General features: G+C 36.9%; 1 protein-coding gene across 3 annotated transcripts in view; it reads right to left on the bottom strand.

Moving 5' to 3' along the window:
• SMOC1 (SPARC related modular calcium binding 1) overlaps nucleotides 1-17,073 on the bottom strand; it is a 191,185-nt gene that overhangs the window by 56,909 nt on the left and 117,203 nt on the right. For all 3 annotated transcript variants that reach the window (XM_051977686.1, XM_051977685.1, XM_051977687.1), the window contains exons 4-5: nucleotides 12,928-13,027; nucleotides 11,210-11,257 (exon numbers count right to left, since the gene is read on the bottom strand). In XM_051977686.1, the coding sequence (XP_051833646.1) occupies nucleotides 11,210-11,257; nucleotides 12,928-13,027 (148 nt within the window). The remainder of the gene's footprint in view (nucleotides 1-11,209; nucleotides 11,258-12,927; nucleotides 13,028-17,073) is intronic.

Genomic DNA, 17,073 nt, shown 5'->3' with positions numbered 1-17,073 from the left:
TTGACTTTGGATACCAGGTTCTATAACTCCAAAAGAGGAGTCAATATATGATTCATCCCCCAAGGAGTCTAGTCAGCACCCCCATGGCAAAGCTAACCATCTCTGACCTCAGCCCCTGAAATCAGGAAAGGGGGATATGGTAAACTGAAAAGGATAAAGCAGTAGGGGAAGGTAGGACCTTGGAAAAAAAATGATATTATAATGATAACAGCCTTTGAGTTGTGGCTTCCAGTCAGATAAGAAAAAACAAAATGTGGTCATACCCTCATTACAGGATTTAGTGGAAAATCATAAGGAATGATTATATTATATTATATATTATAAGGACAGCAAGACAAGGAGGAAACATATTGTCCAGATATTGCTATCCCTAGAGCAAACAGGACTCTGCCTTAAGTTTAACATTGAATCAAAATAAGAGGAGGGGAATCATATTGCTTAGAGCTATTTATCCTTTTAGGAAAAAAAATCAGTTATTTGATTTAATTTAATTCTTGCTAGGCTGATCTCTGTGAAGGCCAGTCATATTAATAGAAAATAAAAACCTAAATCCTTTATTTGTTAATACATATAAACTATCACTCCTAATTGACTCACAGGATTCAAAAGGATATAGAATTATCTGTAGTAACCAGTGAGATGCAGAATCCTGGGCTGTGCATGTGTTAGGGGAAGAAGAGGGGGTGATATTGGAAGTTGGAGGAGAGTAGGGTCAAATGCCAGAGCAGTAAAGAAAAAGAAAGAAAGAAAGAAATCCAGCTGTATTTGCATGTTTTAAGCAGGCTCCTGAAACAAAGATCTTTTGACTCCTAAGCTGCTCAAGGTTGATCTGGAAGTCATTGAGGGAAAATAAACACAGCACAGAGCCACACAATGTCATTTTTATAGCATCGTTTCCCCTGACTCTATTAACACCTTTTTCCATTCAATTCAACAAACCGCACAAGTTCTCTTGGCTGCTCCAGCATACAGTTGGTTGCTCTTGCTGGATATGAAGCTCATATTCTAAATGCCTGTGTACACTCGGCCTCTCTGCCAGTTTATTGTCCTTGTCTGTATTTATCCCCCATATAACAAAGGAAGTGTTAGAGACAGAAAAGTTTCAAGAAGCAATAGATATAAGTGGAATGAACAGTAAATCTGTCATTTCATGTCTCTACCATTATTCTACAAGACACTTAATTTGTTTGGGCCTCAGTTTATTCAACTGCAAAATGAGGGAATTGTACAACACAATCTCTTTCTGATTTAAATATTTGTTCCTGTCATTTTACAGAAAGACAATTGGATAGGTCACCAGAAAACCTGGATTAGAATACCATTTTCTTTACTAATTATGTGGCTTTTGACAAGTGTCTCTGGACTTGTTTTCCCAAATATTAAATAAAAGGGGTGGTGATGTTGGAGAGGACTGACTTAGATCTCCATGAATTTCTTTTCAGTTCTAAATACTATAATATTTTAGGGAACAGAAAACAAATATTTACAACTGAACTGTGAGCAATGTCGTACAAAATATTTAAGGTGAATGACACCTTTGAAACAGGGTATTCCACAAATCAGTGTAATTGGAGCTTATAACTGCACTAAGGGTTTTGATATATCCTGTATACCTTTATATGTCCAGGGTGCTGATGGGAAGTGTAGTTTTTTTCAGGAGGAAAGAGAGCCAGAGAGATCATGGCAGCCAGAGCTGCTAAGGATAAGGAAACTGCAAACTTTTAAGTTCCACAGACTGACCTGTCGAATATGCAGAAGAATGCCAGTGAAAGGTTCATGAGCCTGATTGCCATGAAAGGAGTTGCCCCTGGACTTAATATAATCATGAGCTGTTCGAGCTTTGTCTGGCTCACTGACCCACTTAAAGAGTGAACTTTCTGGACAGAACTTGCTGCCAAACTGGTAGAGTGAATTTATCTCCTCTCTCTTTGTCTCCCTCCTCTTCAATTGCTGCCTGGTAAAATGGCATTTACACAAAATCTTATATATTTGCTGTCTATATTTTTATATTTTTTTCTCAAAAAATAAACTATTTTTTATTCTAAGAGATTGATTAAAAACATATAATGATATGTGATGATATATCACATATCATTATATATATATATAATATGTATTTATATATAATGATATATACATCATATATTAAACATACCAAGGAGAGAACCACAATCTGGCCAAAGGACAAAAGGGAGCCTCTGGTCAATATCCCTATACTTGATCATGAGCTTTTATCTCTCTCTGCCCCACCCCTTCTCTCTCTCTGTCTCTCTTAAAAAGAGTTTTGACATATATAAGATCATAAAACTGCAGAATTTAGAACTAGCAAAGTTTGTAGTTGTCTAGTTTTCAGCTCCCTTGTTTTGCAGATGCAGATTCAGAGACAGGTTGAAGTTATTTGCCCACAAGCCTACATCTCATAAGCAGCAGAGCTGAGATTTGAATTCTGATTGTCTAAATCCAGTGTTCATTCTACCAAGCCAAAACAAGCCAAATATTATATTATATTTGTGACCATGCTATATAACTTAGTAGAATGTCTTTGAAAATTGCTATGTGCAAAAAATTCATTCCTCTTCAGCCAACTAGGTGAAGAGACTTTTGTAGTTAGCTACGCTAGTCCTAGGAAGAAACTCATGGCTGAGTTTCTATTCAAAGTTTTTTTTCAACTTGCTAGTATAAATTCCACCTGTGTATAGTCATTGAAAACCCAGAATCATTAACAACAAAACTTTGGAAGACTTAAGTCCACTGATTAATGCAGTGACCAAACATGATTCCAGAGGACCCATGATAAAATTTTCTACCCATCTCCTGACAAAGGTGATGGACTCAGGTTGAAAACGGAGACATACATTTTTTTTTTGGATATGGCTAACTTGGGAGTTTGTTTTGTTTAACAATGCATATTTGTTATAAGGGCTTTGTAGTTTCTCCTTTTTTGGAGCAGGGTTAAGGAGAAATAGAGAAAAAACTCTTGTTCATTGGAAAAGAATAAATTAAAAAATGAAAACACAGGGTCACCATCTTGTTGTTTAGTCATTTCCATATGACTCTGCAGGACCCCATTTAGAGTTTTCTTGGCAATATACTGCAGTGGTTTGCCATTTCCTTCTCCAGCTTATTTTACATGATAAAACTAAGGCAAACAGAGTAATATAACTTTCCTAGGGTCACACAGTGACTAATGATCTTAGGATGGATTAGAGTTCAGGTCTTCCTGACTCCAGGTCTGGTATTCTATCCACTAGGCCATGAAGCTGCCCCCAGTTACCACTGTAGCACAAAAAGTAATCAATCATAAGAACAAACTAATAGAGGAGACCGTTTTATGTTTCTATTAATGTGATCACTAAAATGCTATGATTGCAAATTTCTCTCCTGATGAAATAACATCCTGAGTACTGATAAAATTTTTTCCATTTGTTCATTACCCAGGATGAGAATCTGAAATTACTCAATTCCTCCAAATCAATGTTTAGGAAGACCCCAGAAATTCCAGCATGCAAGAAGATGTTGATTATATACATTTTTTTAAATGAGGTTTTTTTGTTTTGTTTTGGTTTTTAGTTGAAACTTTCAACAGAAATACTAGGACCAAAAAGTCTAGTAGTCTCTATTATGAAAAATAAGGTAAAATAATTGTTGATACCTTCATAGAACAGTATCATCAGAAACTTGAAAGCACTAGATCAAAAACTACATATTGAGATAAGATAAGGAATTATGCTACTGTGGCAGAAAACTGTTAAATCCCAAATATCCAAGGAACCAGAAAGCCAGGCTGAAGTCAGTGGGTTCTGTCTCAAAGTTAAAAATCAAATATTTGACCAAACATTATACCATGTTACCTGGCACACAGGTCCCTGATCTCAAGATGCAGATCACATCCATTTTCCTGGCAGGACTCAGCAAGAGTGCTCAGGCACACTGCCAATTAACAAGTGTCAGAATAAACTACCTGGTTACCGAATTTTAGGGGTTACTATCAGTCCACAGGTCTGAAATTAAGAGTCAAAGAATAAGATTTTCTGGTCTTGGATTAAGAAGCACAAGTTTCCTCATCTAAAAATAAATATGATGTCTGAACCTATAAAATAAAAGAGCAGAATACACACATGTACCTATACATATACATACACATATGTGTGTGGATATATAGATATGTAGGTATGTATATATATATATATTTGTGTGTGTATAATACATACACACATAATACACACATATTATTGCTGTTGTTCAGTTATTTCAATACTGTCCAGCTCTTTATGATAAGATCCTAGAGAGGTTTCTCATTTCCTTCTCCAGATCATTTTACAGCTGACAAAATTGAGACACACAGGGTTAAGTGACTTGCCCAGGGTCACACAGATAGTAAATGTCTGAGGCCAGATTTGAATTCACAGTCTTCCTGACCCCAGGGCTGGTACTATATTCACTGTGTTATTTAGCTGCCAATAGCTAAATAGATCGATTGATCTATAGATAGAACAATAGAACAGACTTATATGTTATGCAAATGTGACTGGAAAATATAATTTTCATACAAACTACTTATTTTAAAACTTTTTTCAAATGATTTAATTTTTTAAAAGAGTCAATTTGGGGGAATTTCTTCTGGAAAATGTTAAGAATAGTAATATTAAAATTATTAATTTAGCAATATTAAAACCACCACTTTGGTTAGATCTTATTCCTTTCCCTCTCTTCCCCTACCTAATTCTCAATGTATTCGAGGCAAACTTTTCTCCATTCATTCTCCTAACCACCTGGGGAAAAGACAAAGACCAAACACATGCAGAACTAAGATACAGAGAGTTTGGATAATCTGTCCAAATTCCTCTAGCAGCTCAGCAGCTTTGGAAATTCAAAAGTGTTTTCTAATAGTTTAGAAGTTTATATGACCGGTCTTCCAAAATTCAACATCCAGTTCTCCCTCCTCTCAATGGCTTGTACTTGCCTTGCAGGTGTTTCCCAGAGGAAATCATAGCCCCAAAGGGCTCTGTGGGCCAATACAGACAGCGGGTTTATGTAATAGCTCAATTCCTAGCCTTGCAGGAAGGCCTGGCCCACGCACAGACAGCTGGAAGTCTCTTCGACCCCCATGACACTATTCAAAGCTTCCTCTGTTTGGCTTTTTGATTCCTGATTGACATTCAGTGGCAGGTGGAGATAAATGTCGGCAGAGGACAATGTTGATTTGGTCTGACTATTCTAGGGAAAAACTTTTCAGAATAAAACAAAACAAAAACCAAAAAAAAAAAAAAATGTGCTTAAGGGACTGAATAGAATCTAAAAGGTCCAGAGAAGCAGGGCTGCAGTTTTCATGGCACTGGCAAGTCAATTGAAGAGTTAATTGTTTGGGTGTACAATGAGTTTATTCTGACTACATACAAAGAGCTTTCTCTTCCAGGTCCTTCAAAAGCAAATGTGTCAAAGAGACTGGAATAGTCTTCTATACTAATGGCACCTCTTGAGGTCTCTAAGATCACACAGCCTTGGAAAAGGAGGAAAGAAAAGAAAACTATTGCCCCTTCCAAGATCCAAACACTTCCCCCCCAAAGAAAAGGCTTCTCAGTGAGCCAAAGTTCCCCTTTGCTTCTTGGTCTCTTAAACCACTTTTGTCTATTTCTCCTAGAGTCTATTGTGACTATTATCATCCCCTAATAAATATATCCGTCGTTATGTCTTTATGTATACAGACAAGTATCTTGTATGGGGTAATAGTAGACTAATTCTTCCTCAGGAGAAGGGGGAGAAAGTTTGTGCTTTTCACAACCAGTGGGCAGAGACTTTCTGTAAATTATGTCCTCAAGGTCTGTAATGTTGAAATGATTTTTCTAAGATTTACCTTTTATAAGGAATAGATAGTACCTGTTTGCAAAATTCCTTTGTGAATCTGACTGGAAAAAAAACTGTAGAAGGGTAGTTATGGAAGAATGAATCTTAGCCTATTTAGCTATCATTCTGGGGTGGATTTTCTTCAGGTCATCTTTACCATGAATATTCTCCCTCCATGAAGACCCATAAATTCCATTATTAGCTATTCTGATCCTTTTGTTTGAGAGTGTTTGGGAGTATTTTGAAAAAGGGAAGAATGGAAAGTGGGGAAATTATTTTCTAATCTTTTATGCAGTCCCTATACATGGATATTTCCACCTTCTAAAAATGCATGAGGACAGATTTTGACCAGTCATTCACATTCTCATATGTGCATTTCCTAGGATCATAAAAAAGGAGCCTTGGAATAGTGCTTCTGAGTCAGATTAGAGGTAGAGGATAAAAAGCCTAATGACTAGGCCCAGATAAAGGACATAAGAGGAAAAAAAAGCAAAAATGGTTTGCCATGTCTCAGGGCTGGGATACAGTCTTTTAGAATTGGTCCTAAGATCTTTCCCCCATTGGATTCATGATCTGGGCTGCACTTTACTTCTCCCTGGAACACTATTGCACATCTGGATTTAGAGGTAATGTCCCAAGCTCTAAAAATAAAGAGAAAGAAAGAAACTTTGGAGGAAAAAAGTACTCATAGTCCTCCTACCTTAAGTTATTTTGAAAACTTACATTTGTATTTCACTCCATTCCTGAAAACAGGATGAGAATACTATGAGGATGCAGGAAAGTCTTTCAAAACAAAATGATTCTCTTGGTCTAAAAGGTTTTTTTATTTTTGATATCCAGGGGAAACCCCCCAAAATTACTTTCCATTTTTTTTCTTTCCATTTTCTTTGTCTAGAAAAGACAAAAGCTTCTACATGGAATTTTGATTTTTTTCCCCTTAGAAGTTTCTTTAAGTAAAGCTTTCAGAAAAATAAATTAAAGCAAAGGCTTCAAGAGTTGGATAATTTACTCACATCTTTTTTGGGCATTTGTCACAGTAGGAATGAATAATTTGAGTTCCTTAGTTTTGGGGAAAGATTATTCATCATGAATTATCAACTCTTTTCTTCTTAGATATCACATTCTTGTGCCCTCCTATCATGTGATCTCCAATAGAAGATATTGGATATACAGTAGTATAATTGAAATAATACTGAATAACAATATACTTTTGGTTAATTATTTAAGATTAACAAAATTTTCTTCCCCCTTCCACTGAAACCCTCTCTGCCTCTATAACAACTTTATGACTGTAAGTATTTTCTCTATCACAGTACATAGGCGAAGCCATAGAGAGAGCCCTGGGCCTGAAATCAGCAAGACCTGAATTCAAATCTGGTCTCAGACACTTGGGAGCTAAAGAACAGTGGACATGTCACTTAATTTGTTTGCCTCAGTTTCCTCATCTGTAAAATGATCTGCAGAAGGAAAAGGCAAACTACTCCAGTTTCTTTGCCAAGAAAACCCCATATAGAATCACAAAGAGTTGGACACAACTGAAATGACTGAACAACATTTTCTCCATATTACAGATTATGAGACTGAACTTAGAGAGGTTTGTTCCCTATCCATGGTCCCATAACTATTTAGTGCCAGAGCCAAGATATGAATCTGGGTTATACTTGACTCCAGTTTGATGCTCTTTACCTGCAAAGAGAGTGACCTAAGCTGGAATTGCAGCTCAGATGCTGATTTATTAGGCTAGTTACAATTTCCCGGAGATGCAATTTCTTCATCCATAACAGGGGTGGAGAACCTGCAATTGTATATGGCCTGTGAAATCATTTGCATAATCAACTTCAGGCAATGATGGGCTGAAATTTAGGTACAACCACCTTCCCTTGCTTGAGTTCTATAAAATGATAATTTTATATGGCCCATGAATGATGTTTTAAATATCCAAATGGCCCTTGGCAGAAAAACAGTCCCCTATTCCTGATTTATAAAATGATATCTACCTTATAGGAGTGTTTTGGGAATCAAATGTGAAAATACAAGAGAAATAAAGGTCATAAAGAACAAACTGCTAAATAAATGTCAGGTGTCATTGTTAAATTAGCACACACACACACACACACACACACACACACACACACACACATCTTGAAGCAACAGGCCCTAAAAGGAAGAAACACAGGGAAGGATGTGATCTTTCCAGATCAATTGTTGTTTGAAATTCAAACATATGGCACAAGACCTAATATAGCTTGTGTTAATTACCACACATGTGCCCCATAAAAGAGTCTGTTAAACCCACAGAGCACAAAGAACAGAGAGGGAAAATCTATTCTGAGAGATTAAGTAAATAGTCTGCAGTTTTCACTCCTCTCCCGTCCCTGCAGGTGTCTCTAAGATAACAGAGCTGCTGCCTCCCCTTTCCTTCCCTCCCTCAGGCTTCACACCTGGGAGCCAGAGGACCCGGGGGCACTCAGAGGTTCCCTTCTAGGGCCGAAGCTCACCCAGCTACTGTGACCTTGTAAGTGATTAGTCTTCTCTCCCTCTTTTTCTCCCTATTTCCATGTTTTTTTTGGTCAATTCTCCTGCTTTCCTTTAAAGGGCTAATTCCCAATTGGCAACCAGACTCTGGCTCATAATATAACTTTTCATTACTCCCAACTAAAGAGAAAGAATCCTTTTCTAGTCTTGTCAATGAGCAATGTCATGCTCATAGAGATACGTGGGAAGGGGGAGGAAAGTTATAGTGGATCTGGATCCAGTCTATGCCCCTGCACACATTACATAGACTTGGGACATGTCCTCCCCTTAACCCTTCTTCCTATATCTCTCCACTGTCTAAATCCTCATTTTTGAGGCTGGCTACAAAAACAACGAACTGGAGAAGATGGAGACGTGTGATTATGTTAGGATCCGATATAGGGAAAGCAGACAAGGAGTCTTTTGTCCCTTTCCCACCTGCTACCCTCCAGAACACATTCCACTCTTAAGTGGCAGCTGAAAGAGGAACCTTGGCAGGTTGATTCAGGATATTACAAATGCCCTCTGCCACCTTAGGGCACCAGTTCAAATCCAGCTTTCCTGGACAGGTGTGCCCGAGGGTGGTCATTTCTACCAGGTGGCCAGGAAGGGAGACTTTACATTCCAAGGACACCAGCTCTTCCTATCTCACATCTACCCAGACAGGCAGGGGAATACATTACCTCCCTACAGTGGTTTTCTCATCAGAGGCAAACAATTCCCCCAGATTCTCACTGCTGTCGTTTTGCCAAAGACACAATCCTAGTTGGTAGCACCAGTGTCTATGGAAATTAGCACTGGATGGTACACCAGAAAGGAAATTGCTAACAATTCCCTCATCAGAAGTCATTCTTTGATGGTTGCCAGCAGATTTCATTTTCTCTGCCATTCCAAATCTCCCCATCAGAACAAGACTAATGCTGAAGCCCCTTTTAATAATAATAAAATACACAGGAACCCTGGCTCATCTCAGATATCCTTTCTAACTTTATTAACAGCTTAGTGAAGCATTATTTCTGAGATTTGTTATTCCTGGGGTGAAGGTATCTTAATCAATCTGGAAATCTGCTGAGTGATCTCTTCATTAGTTCATTTTAGTAAATAAATAATTCCTATGTAACCCATCCTTTTATGCAGATCATTCATGGTTGTCCACTTTGCTCCTTTTAGGGGAAAAAAAGCCAAACTAACTCATTTTGTATTGTTGTTGGTCAATTTCATTTGTAAGATCTCTTCTGAAGATAATGTTAATTTTTATAAGGATTTCTAATGCATCAAGGAAATTGAAAAACTCCCCTCCAACATCAATTTCCCCAAAGTTCCTCATAAACCACCCCAAACTATAGTACCATAAGGAGAATTTGCAAACCACCAGTAAGTTTGCCAAGAAAACCATGAAGACTTGGAAATGATGGAACAACAACAATTCACAGGATGATTCAGAGCAGGGCACTTGAACTCATATTTTTTTGACAAAGATCCATCTACTTCTATAGCACCTCTCTTGGACATCCTTCTAGGCTGTGCCTCAAGGTATTAAATATGGGGAAATTAAAAACCATCATTAAAACAACCTCAAGAATATCTGGTATCCTTAATTATACTGGGATATATAATGAGGAAATTAGACAAGATAGCCTCTAAGTTCCCTTCCAGTTCTAGAGCCATCTTATCTGTTACTACATTTCTCTCTTCCTTGCACACACACACACACACACACACACACACACACTCATTCTGTGTGTGTGTGTGTGTGTGTGTGTGTGTATAGATAATGAATACTATATCCTTATTGACTGAAAGACTGAATCATCCCATAGTGGGTGTACCACATGACTCTGTCCTTGCTCAATAGCAGTTATGATGTATTTATTATATGACTAACAATCGAGGCTCTTGCTGGGGATTCCAGGTGTTTGCTCTCATACCCCAGACCTGACCAAATTTTCTGTGAATAATTATTTGCTTTAAAAAGGAGAGGCTGGGGAGAGAAGCAAGGACTCTCTAGGGGAAAGCTCCAGCTTTTACAAGAGGTTCTTTCTAGATTGACTAAAAGTTGATTGTTTAAGAATAGCTTAGGAAGCAGGACTCACATTTTTAACATGTAAGGAACTCCTTCCACCAAAGCAAATAACAAGTCCTTGATGACTTAATGGACCTATAGAGTTGCTGAAGATGGATCAAGATTAAGCAACATGTTGAGAATCATAGCCAGTTAAATTTAAGAGATAAGATTTTAATCAAGATTTTCCTAGCTTCAAACTTAGCACTCCATTCACTTGACCAGCTGTTCTCAAGCTTTTTGGTCTCAGAACTTTTTTACATTCTTAAAAATTATTGAATAGCTACCAAAAAGCTTTTGTTTTTGTTGTTGTTGTTCAGTCATTTCAGTAATGTCTGAATCGTCATGTCCCTAATTAGGATTTTTTTTTTTTGGCAAAGATACTGAAAGGGTTTGCCACTTTCTTTTCCAAATCATTTTACAGACAAGGAAACTGAGGCAAACAGAGTGAAGTAACTTGCCTAGATTCATCCAGCTAATAAGTGTTTGAGATCAGATTTGAATTCACAAAGATAAATCTGCCTGATTTGCACTCTATCCACTGTGCTAACTTGCTGTCCTTTTGTTCATGTGAGTTTATATATATATATATATATATATATGTATGTATGTATGTATAGATATGAATATTTATTATATTAAAACTTGACCTCATAGACCCTTTAAAAAGATTTCAGGGACACACAGGGGTTCCCAGACCACCCTTTTGAGAACCATTGTACTATACCATATTACCATTATACCACTCAGTGGAGATAACCCCTGAATAAATCACAAAACTTCACTCACCTTTCCTTCCTGAGTTACCATGGCCTGAGGGTTTATCTGTGACTGAACCTTTGTTAAGGAAGGGAAAAAAAATAAAGATATCAGGATGTATTCTAGATTGACTTCTATTAAAGTCTCTGAACAGATAGTGAGGTTTGTGTTATATAAATTGGTATAATCACATACAATGTTAGTACACACACTTGAGATTTATTTTGCATCAGTGGTTCCAATATCCAAATGCTACTGAAATACACCATAGTTTTCTCATTTCCCTAACTCAAGATATCAGTGGAATTCCACTCCCTTCCCCCCACTTTAGTCATCCCTGTTTAAAAAATAAATGTGCTAAGTAGCATCCCAGTCTGGACTAGGTTATTTCTTCAGCAAAATCAGCTGAAAAGAAAACATTTCTCTCATACCAGCTGTAATAACTGACATCTTATTGGTAAGAGCAGGAAATCAGTGATTTTCCAATTGCATTAACTGGAAAATAGTTGATCCAACTGAATAGGCAAAAATGGTCCAAGACATGGAAACAATTTTCCACAGAGGGGCTTGTCCCTTGAGGGAATGAATGTCAAACACACTTGGCTAAACAAGCTGCTGTACACATGTGGGTGTCCTACACAGACCTGTTCTACTGAGGCACCTGTAAGTTCTAGGGAAGCTGTATCCATAAAAGGAGAGAGTGATAGGGAGAAAGAAAAACACTATTGCAAACTCATCTTCAAAATGGCATTTAGGGAAAGATATTCCCTTAGATATATCTCTTCTTGGAACAGTGAATCCTATGATATCACTCCCTTCCATAAACTGCTCTTAGAGAAGAATTCACTTAATTTGGATCTGTTTTGTTTTAAAGAAAAAAAGATGTCCAGGTTATTTATAAGATGTCTAAAGCCAAAGAAGTCTTGACTTTTCTCTTTTTAAGTAAAATTTTCCAGTTCTCCTTTAAAGCAATACCAAAGAAAGTATTCCTAATTGCCTTATGGATTTAAGTATGCTATTACTAATACTTATTTCCTTTTCTACTCATTTTCTCTATTCCCTTTTTTATCTAAGGAAGTCATGAAGAAGGAGAACAATCCAAAGTTTTTAGAAATAAAATTACTGTAACAGTAGTATTGGAATTCATTAGATCCCGGTTAAAAAAAATCTGGCCAGGGTAGCATTAAATTGTTTTTGTTTGTTTGAAATTTCATTGGGAATGGGGAAGATGTATTAAGAAAAATGAAGGGGAAGTAGTAGGTGATTTATTTCTGGGTGATAAATTCTTATATTAATCTCATGAAGCAGCCGCTATCTTTAGTTTTAGTTGAATTGAAACTTGTTGACTTTGTCACTTTCACTCTATCCCATCTTGACCATCTTAACTAAACCAAGCAAAATTTTTGTTTACAAAATTAGAAACAGAAAAATAGAAATACATGCTCCTTTTGTGGACCAACCCAAAGGGTATCATGTGTTTTACAATCCCATATGTTTATCTACCCTGAATAATGTATCATTTACAAGATAAGAAAGAAGGGACTGGACTAGAACCAAAGCTCATAAATTATGATCACTTGGCATCTTTTCTAGACAATTCCAGGCATGACTATTTGAGCTGCATGTTCCTCTGTTAGGACAAATAAAGAGCTCACAATCCTGACCAACATTCTCAAGTATTCCAATCAGATCTACTGGGTTTCTCTTTCCAATCCCCTGATTCTTCCCATACTTCCACCCCATAGTACCTGAACATACAGGAGTTTTGTTCTGCACAGAAGAGCCACTGATGGGCTTCCCATCAGTAGTGACACACCAACAGTATCCAGTATATGTATGACACTGCACCTGTTTAGAGAAATGAGCAAAGACCATTAGACACAGGTATTGCTTCACCAAGAGTAGGTCAAGTTAGCTTGTGAAAGTAAAGATATATCTTGTACCTGGTACCTGTTGCCAATTCCCTCTATTCCTACATCTCACTTCTAAGTATTTTTATATGAAGAGGTCAGTCATTCAATATCATTTATCAAAAGCCCATTATATACATAGATGTATATGAATGTACATGTATAGATATATGATTATAGAGCTAGCAGGGAGGAAAGGCCAAAAAAAAAAAAAAAAAGAATGGAGTCAAAAGTGCACAGCAAAGAACAAAAAACCTACAAGGAAGAGAAGAAACAAGATGGACAGCTCTGAATAAAATGTATAGTATTTACCATATCGGCTTTCTTGAAATGGAAATTTATGGTTTCATATTTTGAATCCTTTTATGTTCTGCTGGGCATATGACAATGTTTTTTTTTTCTTTTTCTATCCTAAGTTTTAAATAAATAATTTTTAAAAGCCTATTGTAGTATGATAAAGTAATTCCTGGGAATAAGAGTATGTGCTGAAAAAAATAGCAGGGACATCCTTCAAAGGTAATTTATCTAAAACAAAGCTGAAAGCAACTACCTGCAATATTAATATCATACTAGTTTGAGGGTCTTAATGTTGAAGGAATACAGAGAAATGGGAATTACTGTCAGATTGGGTCAATCAGGAAGGTTCCTAGAGGAGAAGGACTTAGAATTTTAAGAATGGCAACAAATACTCTCTGCCTTTGGGGAGATGACATGCATGGATCAAAGATATTATTCTTTTCACCCTCCTTAAGTGAAAATAAAATTAATTAAGATAAATCACAAGTTCAGAGGCACGAGCTGGAAGGGGCCTCTGGGGAAATCAAGGTCAACCCTTTCATTTTACAAAGAGAAAACTTGAAGTCCAGGAGGAAGCTAAAGCAATTTGCTTAAACTCACAGAGGGAGTACACTTAACATGGGATTCAAATCTTAGTCCTTTGATTTAAGAGCTAAATTTTTCCTCAGTACATATGTTTTTACTGTCACTTTATTTAGTTTATTTGTAACCTTATTTATTAGGTTAAATAACTCACTGAAGATCACAGGTAGTAATCACCAGATTTCTCTATAACAGACACAAGCAAGAAGGCATTCTATGTAATTAGCAAGGTGACCGTCACATAATAAAGAATAGTAGGTCTATGGGAACAATGGGACATGTGGTTCATAACAACAATAATAATAGTTATTATTTATGTAGTACTTTAAGTTTTAAGCAAAGCACTTTTCAAATATCTCTTTTTATCCTCACAATAACCCTGGGAAGGACATATTATTATTATCCCTATTTTACAGATGAGGAAACTGAGAAAGACCAGAGTTAAGTGACTTGCCTAGAGGGTCACACTGCTAGTAAGTTTCTGTAGAAGAAGTTAAACTTGTCATCAAAGCCAGGTACAGTATGCTATCCTCTTTACTATCCATATCCAGGACTTATAAAAACAAAAAGGCCTTTGGTTATCCTAGTGATTTTTGTCTTCCTGTAGGTAAAAGAATATCATCTTACCCCTTGATACCTCCCTGCCCAGGATGGTGGGAGGAAGTTTCTACAAGTCAAAAGGCTGGTATCATTCTGCAAAGGTAAATATATATTGCTGCCATCTTCAGCCCCCATCATTACCTCCCAAGTGATATAGCTAAGTGATTATCTATTCTCAAACAGAGCTGTTTCAATGGTACCTTGAGCCAACAGTGATGTTGAGAAGCCCATTGTATACAGATCCGAACACTGAACAAAGACTTCAGATGGAAGCTCAACATGTCCAGCTGAGTCAAAGTCCCTTGTGATACTGGGCACTGACCCAGTTCTGTTCAATCTGAGCTGGATAAAAAAACACCTCTTGGATCAAGAGTCTCCCTTGACACCCAGAGTGTCTCTAAATCCCTAGATGTCTCCAGTCGTACTTTTTGGGGGGGAAGTACAGCTGGAAACTTGGAGAGGACCCTCTAGATTTTCTCAGTGCCATAGGAATAAGCTCATACAGAAATCATCCTTCTCTAACAGCTAAGATTTTAATGAGATCTGGCTGTTAACTTTCCCCTCCTCTGCCTCTAATTATCATTATAGAAAGATGTGTCTTGGAGACCATGCAACCATTCTGACTCCATCTGAAAGTCTTGGACTCCTACTGCTCCATGAAGCAGTATACTACTAAACAGGCAATGCCAACCAAGTCTAGCACCCTGGGGTTGTTTGAGTTTTCTCTCCAAAGAGATTTACTGTTGAATTTGGAGAATAGATGTGAAAAAAGGGATATGGGAATAGATGCCAAGCTGGCTCTGGAGGTTCATCTCAGATTCATGCTACTTATGGAAGAATTTGCCTCCACCCAGAAACACGGTGAATAGCCAAAGTCAATACTATCTCCTGGTGTTGAGGGACAGAATGGGGCATCCATAGTAGTGCTCAACAATGTAAAACCAGATTTTTATTATATTGAGAACCATATTTTGAGAATTATATTATACTGAAAACTATAGTTCAGGGGACATGAACAAATGCAAGGTCTATCCAAGTCTGTAGAGTGAAAAGCTAGTGTATTGGGGTTAAAGTTCTGGGAAGGGAGTAAGGCTAGTATTAAAGTTTCATCTTATTAGCTGCATGAATATAGAAAAGTTAAAATCCCAGGCTTCTTATCTGTAAAGGGAGAGGGGGAATGATACCTGTAGTATCTACCCCATAAAGCTGATATATGGTTCAAATGAAATCATGTGTACAGAGAAGTTTATAAACTTTTAAAAAGAATTATGTAAATGTCAGTGAGACTACATGTACTGAAAAATCTCTTTCTATTCAAAGAATCTCTGACTCTCCATATAAACCTATTGTATAAAACCCAAGCTGTTATGCCAGGATTTTTTTCCAGGCATGGGAGAAGCCTGGAAGCACACATGCTCAAATTCAGCATCCTTACTCATGGATTTTGCTGCTAAACAGAACAATTACTGCTTAGATTGGATTATGATAGCACAGTTGAAAGGTAAGGAGAGATTGATTCCCAATCCAATAAGAAGAGAGATGGAGGGAGATAGAGAGGGAGGGGAGACAGAGAAAGAGAGGAAAGAAAAGAGAAAAGAAGGGGAAGGAAGAAGAGAGGAGAGAAAGACAAAGACAAAGAGACAGACAGAGAGTCAAAGACACAGAGACACAGAGACAGAGAGAGAGAGACAGGCAGAGACAGATTTAGAGACAGATACAGAGAGACACACATACATATACACATAATGTTTACCATTTTCTTTAGACTAAGTACAAATAAAATTCACACTCTTTTATAGCATGTAGGTATACAGAGTCACTCCAAAGCAGAATGCCTCAGGCAAAGAACAAAACTGAAGTAAACCTGGATCAGACCAAGTTCAAAGGGCTGGTGGAATTATTCAAGTGAATTTCTTTTTCCATGAACATTGCCTTTAAACAGGCATAAAATCAAACTTTAAAAGCTTGATACTTTTTTTTTTAAAGAAGTGATTTTAAATTTGTTTTTTTCTGTGAAACAGAGGATACATCTAGGAATGTATGATCTATTTGGAATTTTAGTTTTGTTGTTATTGTTTGTTTTTTTTAAGCAAACTGGTGGAAATAAGCTTTTACCTAAAAGACACAACAAATAATAACTCTTGAAAGCAGAACATCATTGAAGCTTCACAAGAACCTTTAATATAGCAATTATTGGCTTTATTATTTCCATTGGAGAAATGAGCTGAGTCTGACAGCAATTGTATAACTTTCCCAGTTTCACATCACCAGTAAGTATCAGAGAGATTTAAACTCAAGTCTTCCTAGTACAACATTAAGCATTCTACCCTCTATGTCATGATCTTTTTTTTTTTTTAGCAAATTGCCTGCATACTGATTTGTAATAGATCCTCAGCTTTTTAATTGGAGGAAGGAGACAGTTTAAACCAATAAAATTTTTATCTAGCTTTTTTGTTTAAAAATTTTAATTCATTAAATTTTATGTTATCTACTTGTATTTTCTTG

Source organism: Antechinus flavipes, chromosome 2 (assembly GCF_016432865.1).
Source record: "Antechinus flavipes isolate AdamAnt ecotype Samford, QLD, Australia chromosome 2, AdamAnt_v2, whole genome shotgun sequence".
Lineage (NCBI taxonomy): Eukaryota > Metazoa > Chordata > Mammalia > Dasyuromorphia > Dasyuridae > Antechinus > Antechinus flavipes.
The sequence above is the reverse complement of the archived record's forward strand: the minus strand, read 5'-3'. Positions and strand labels throughout refer to the sequence as shown.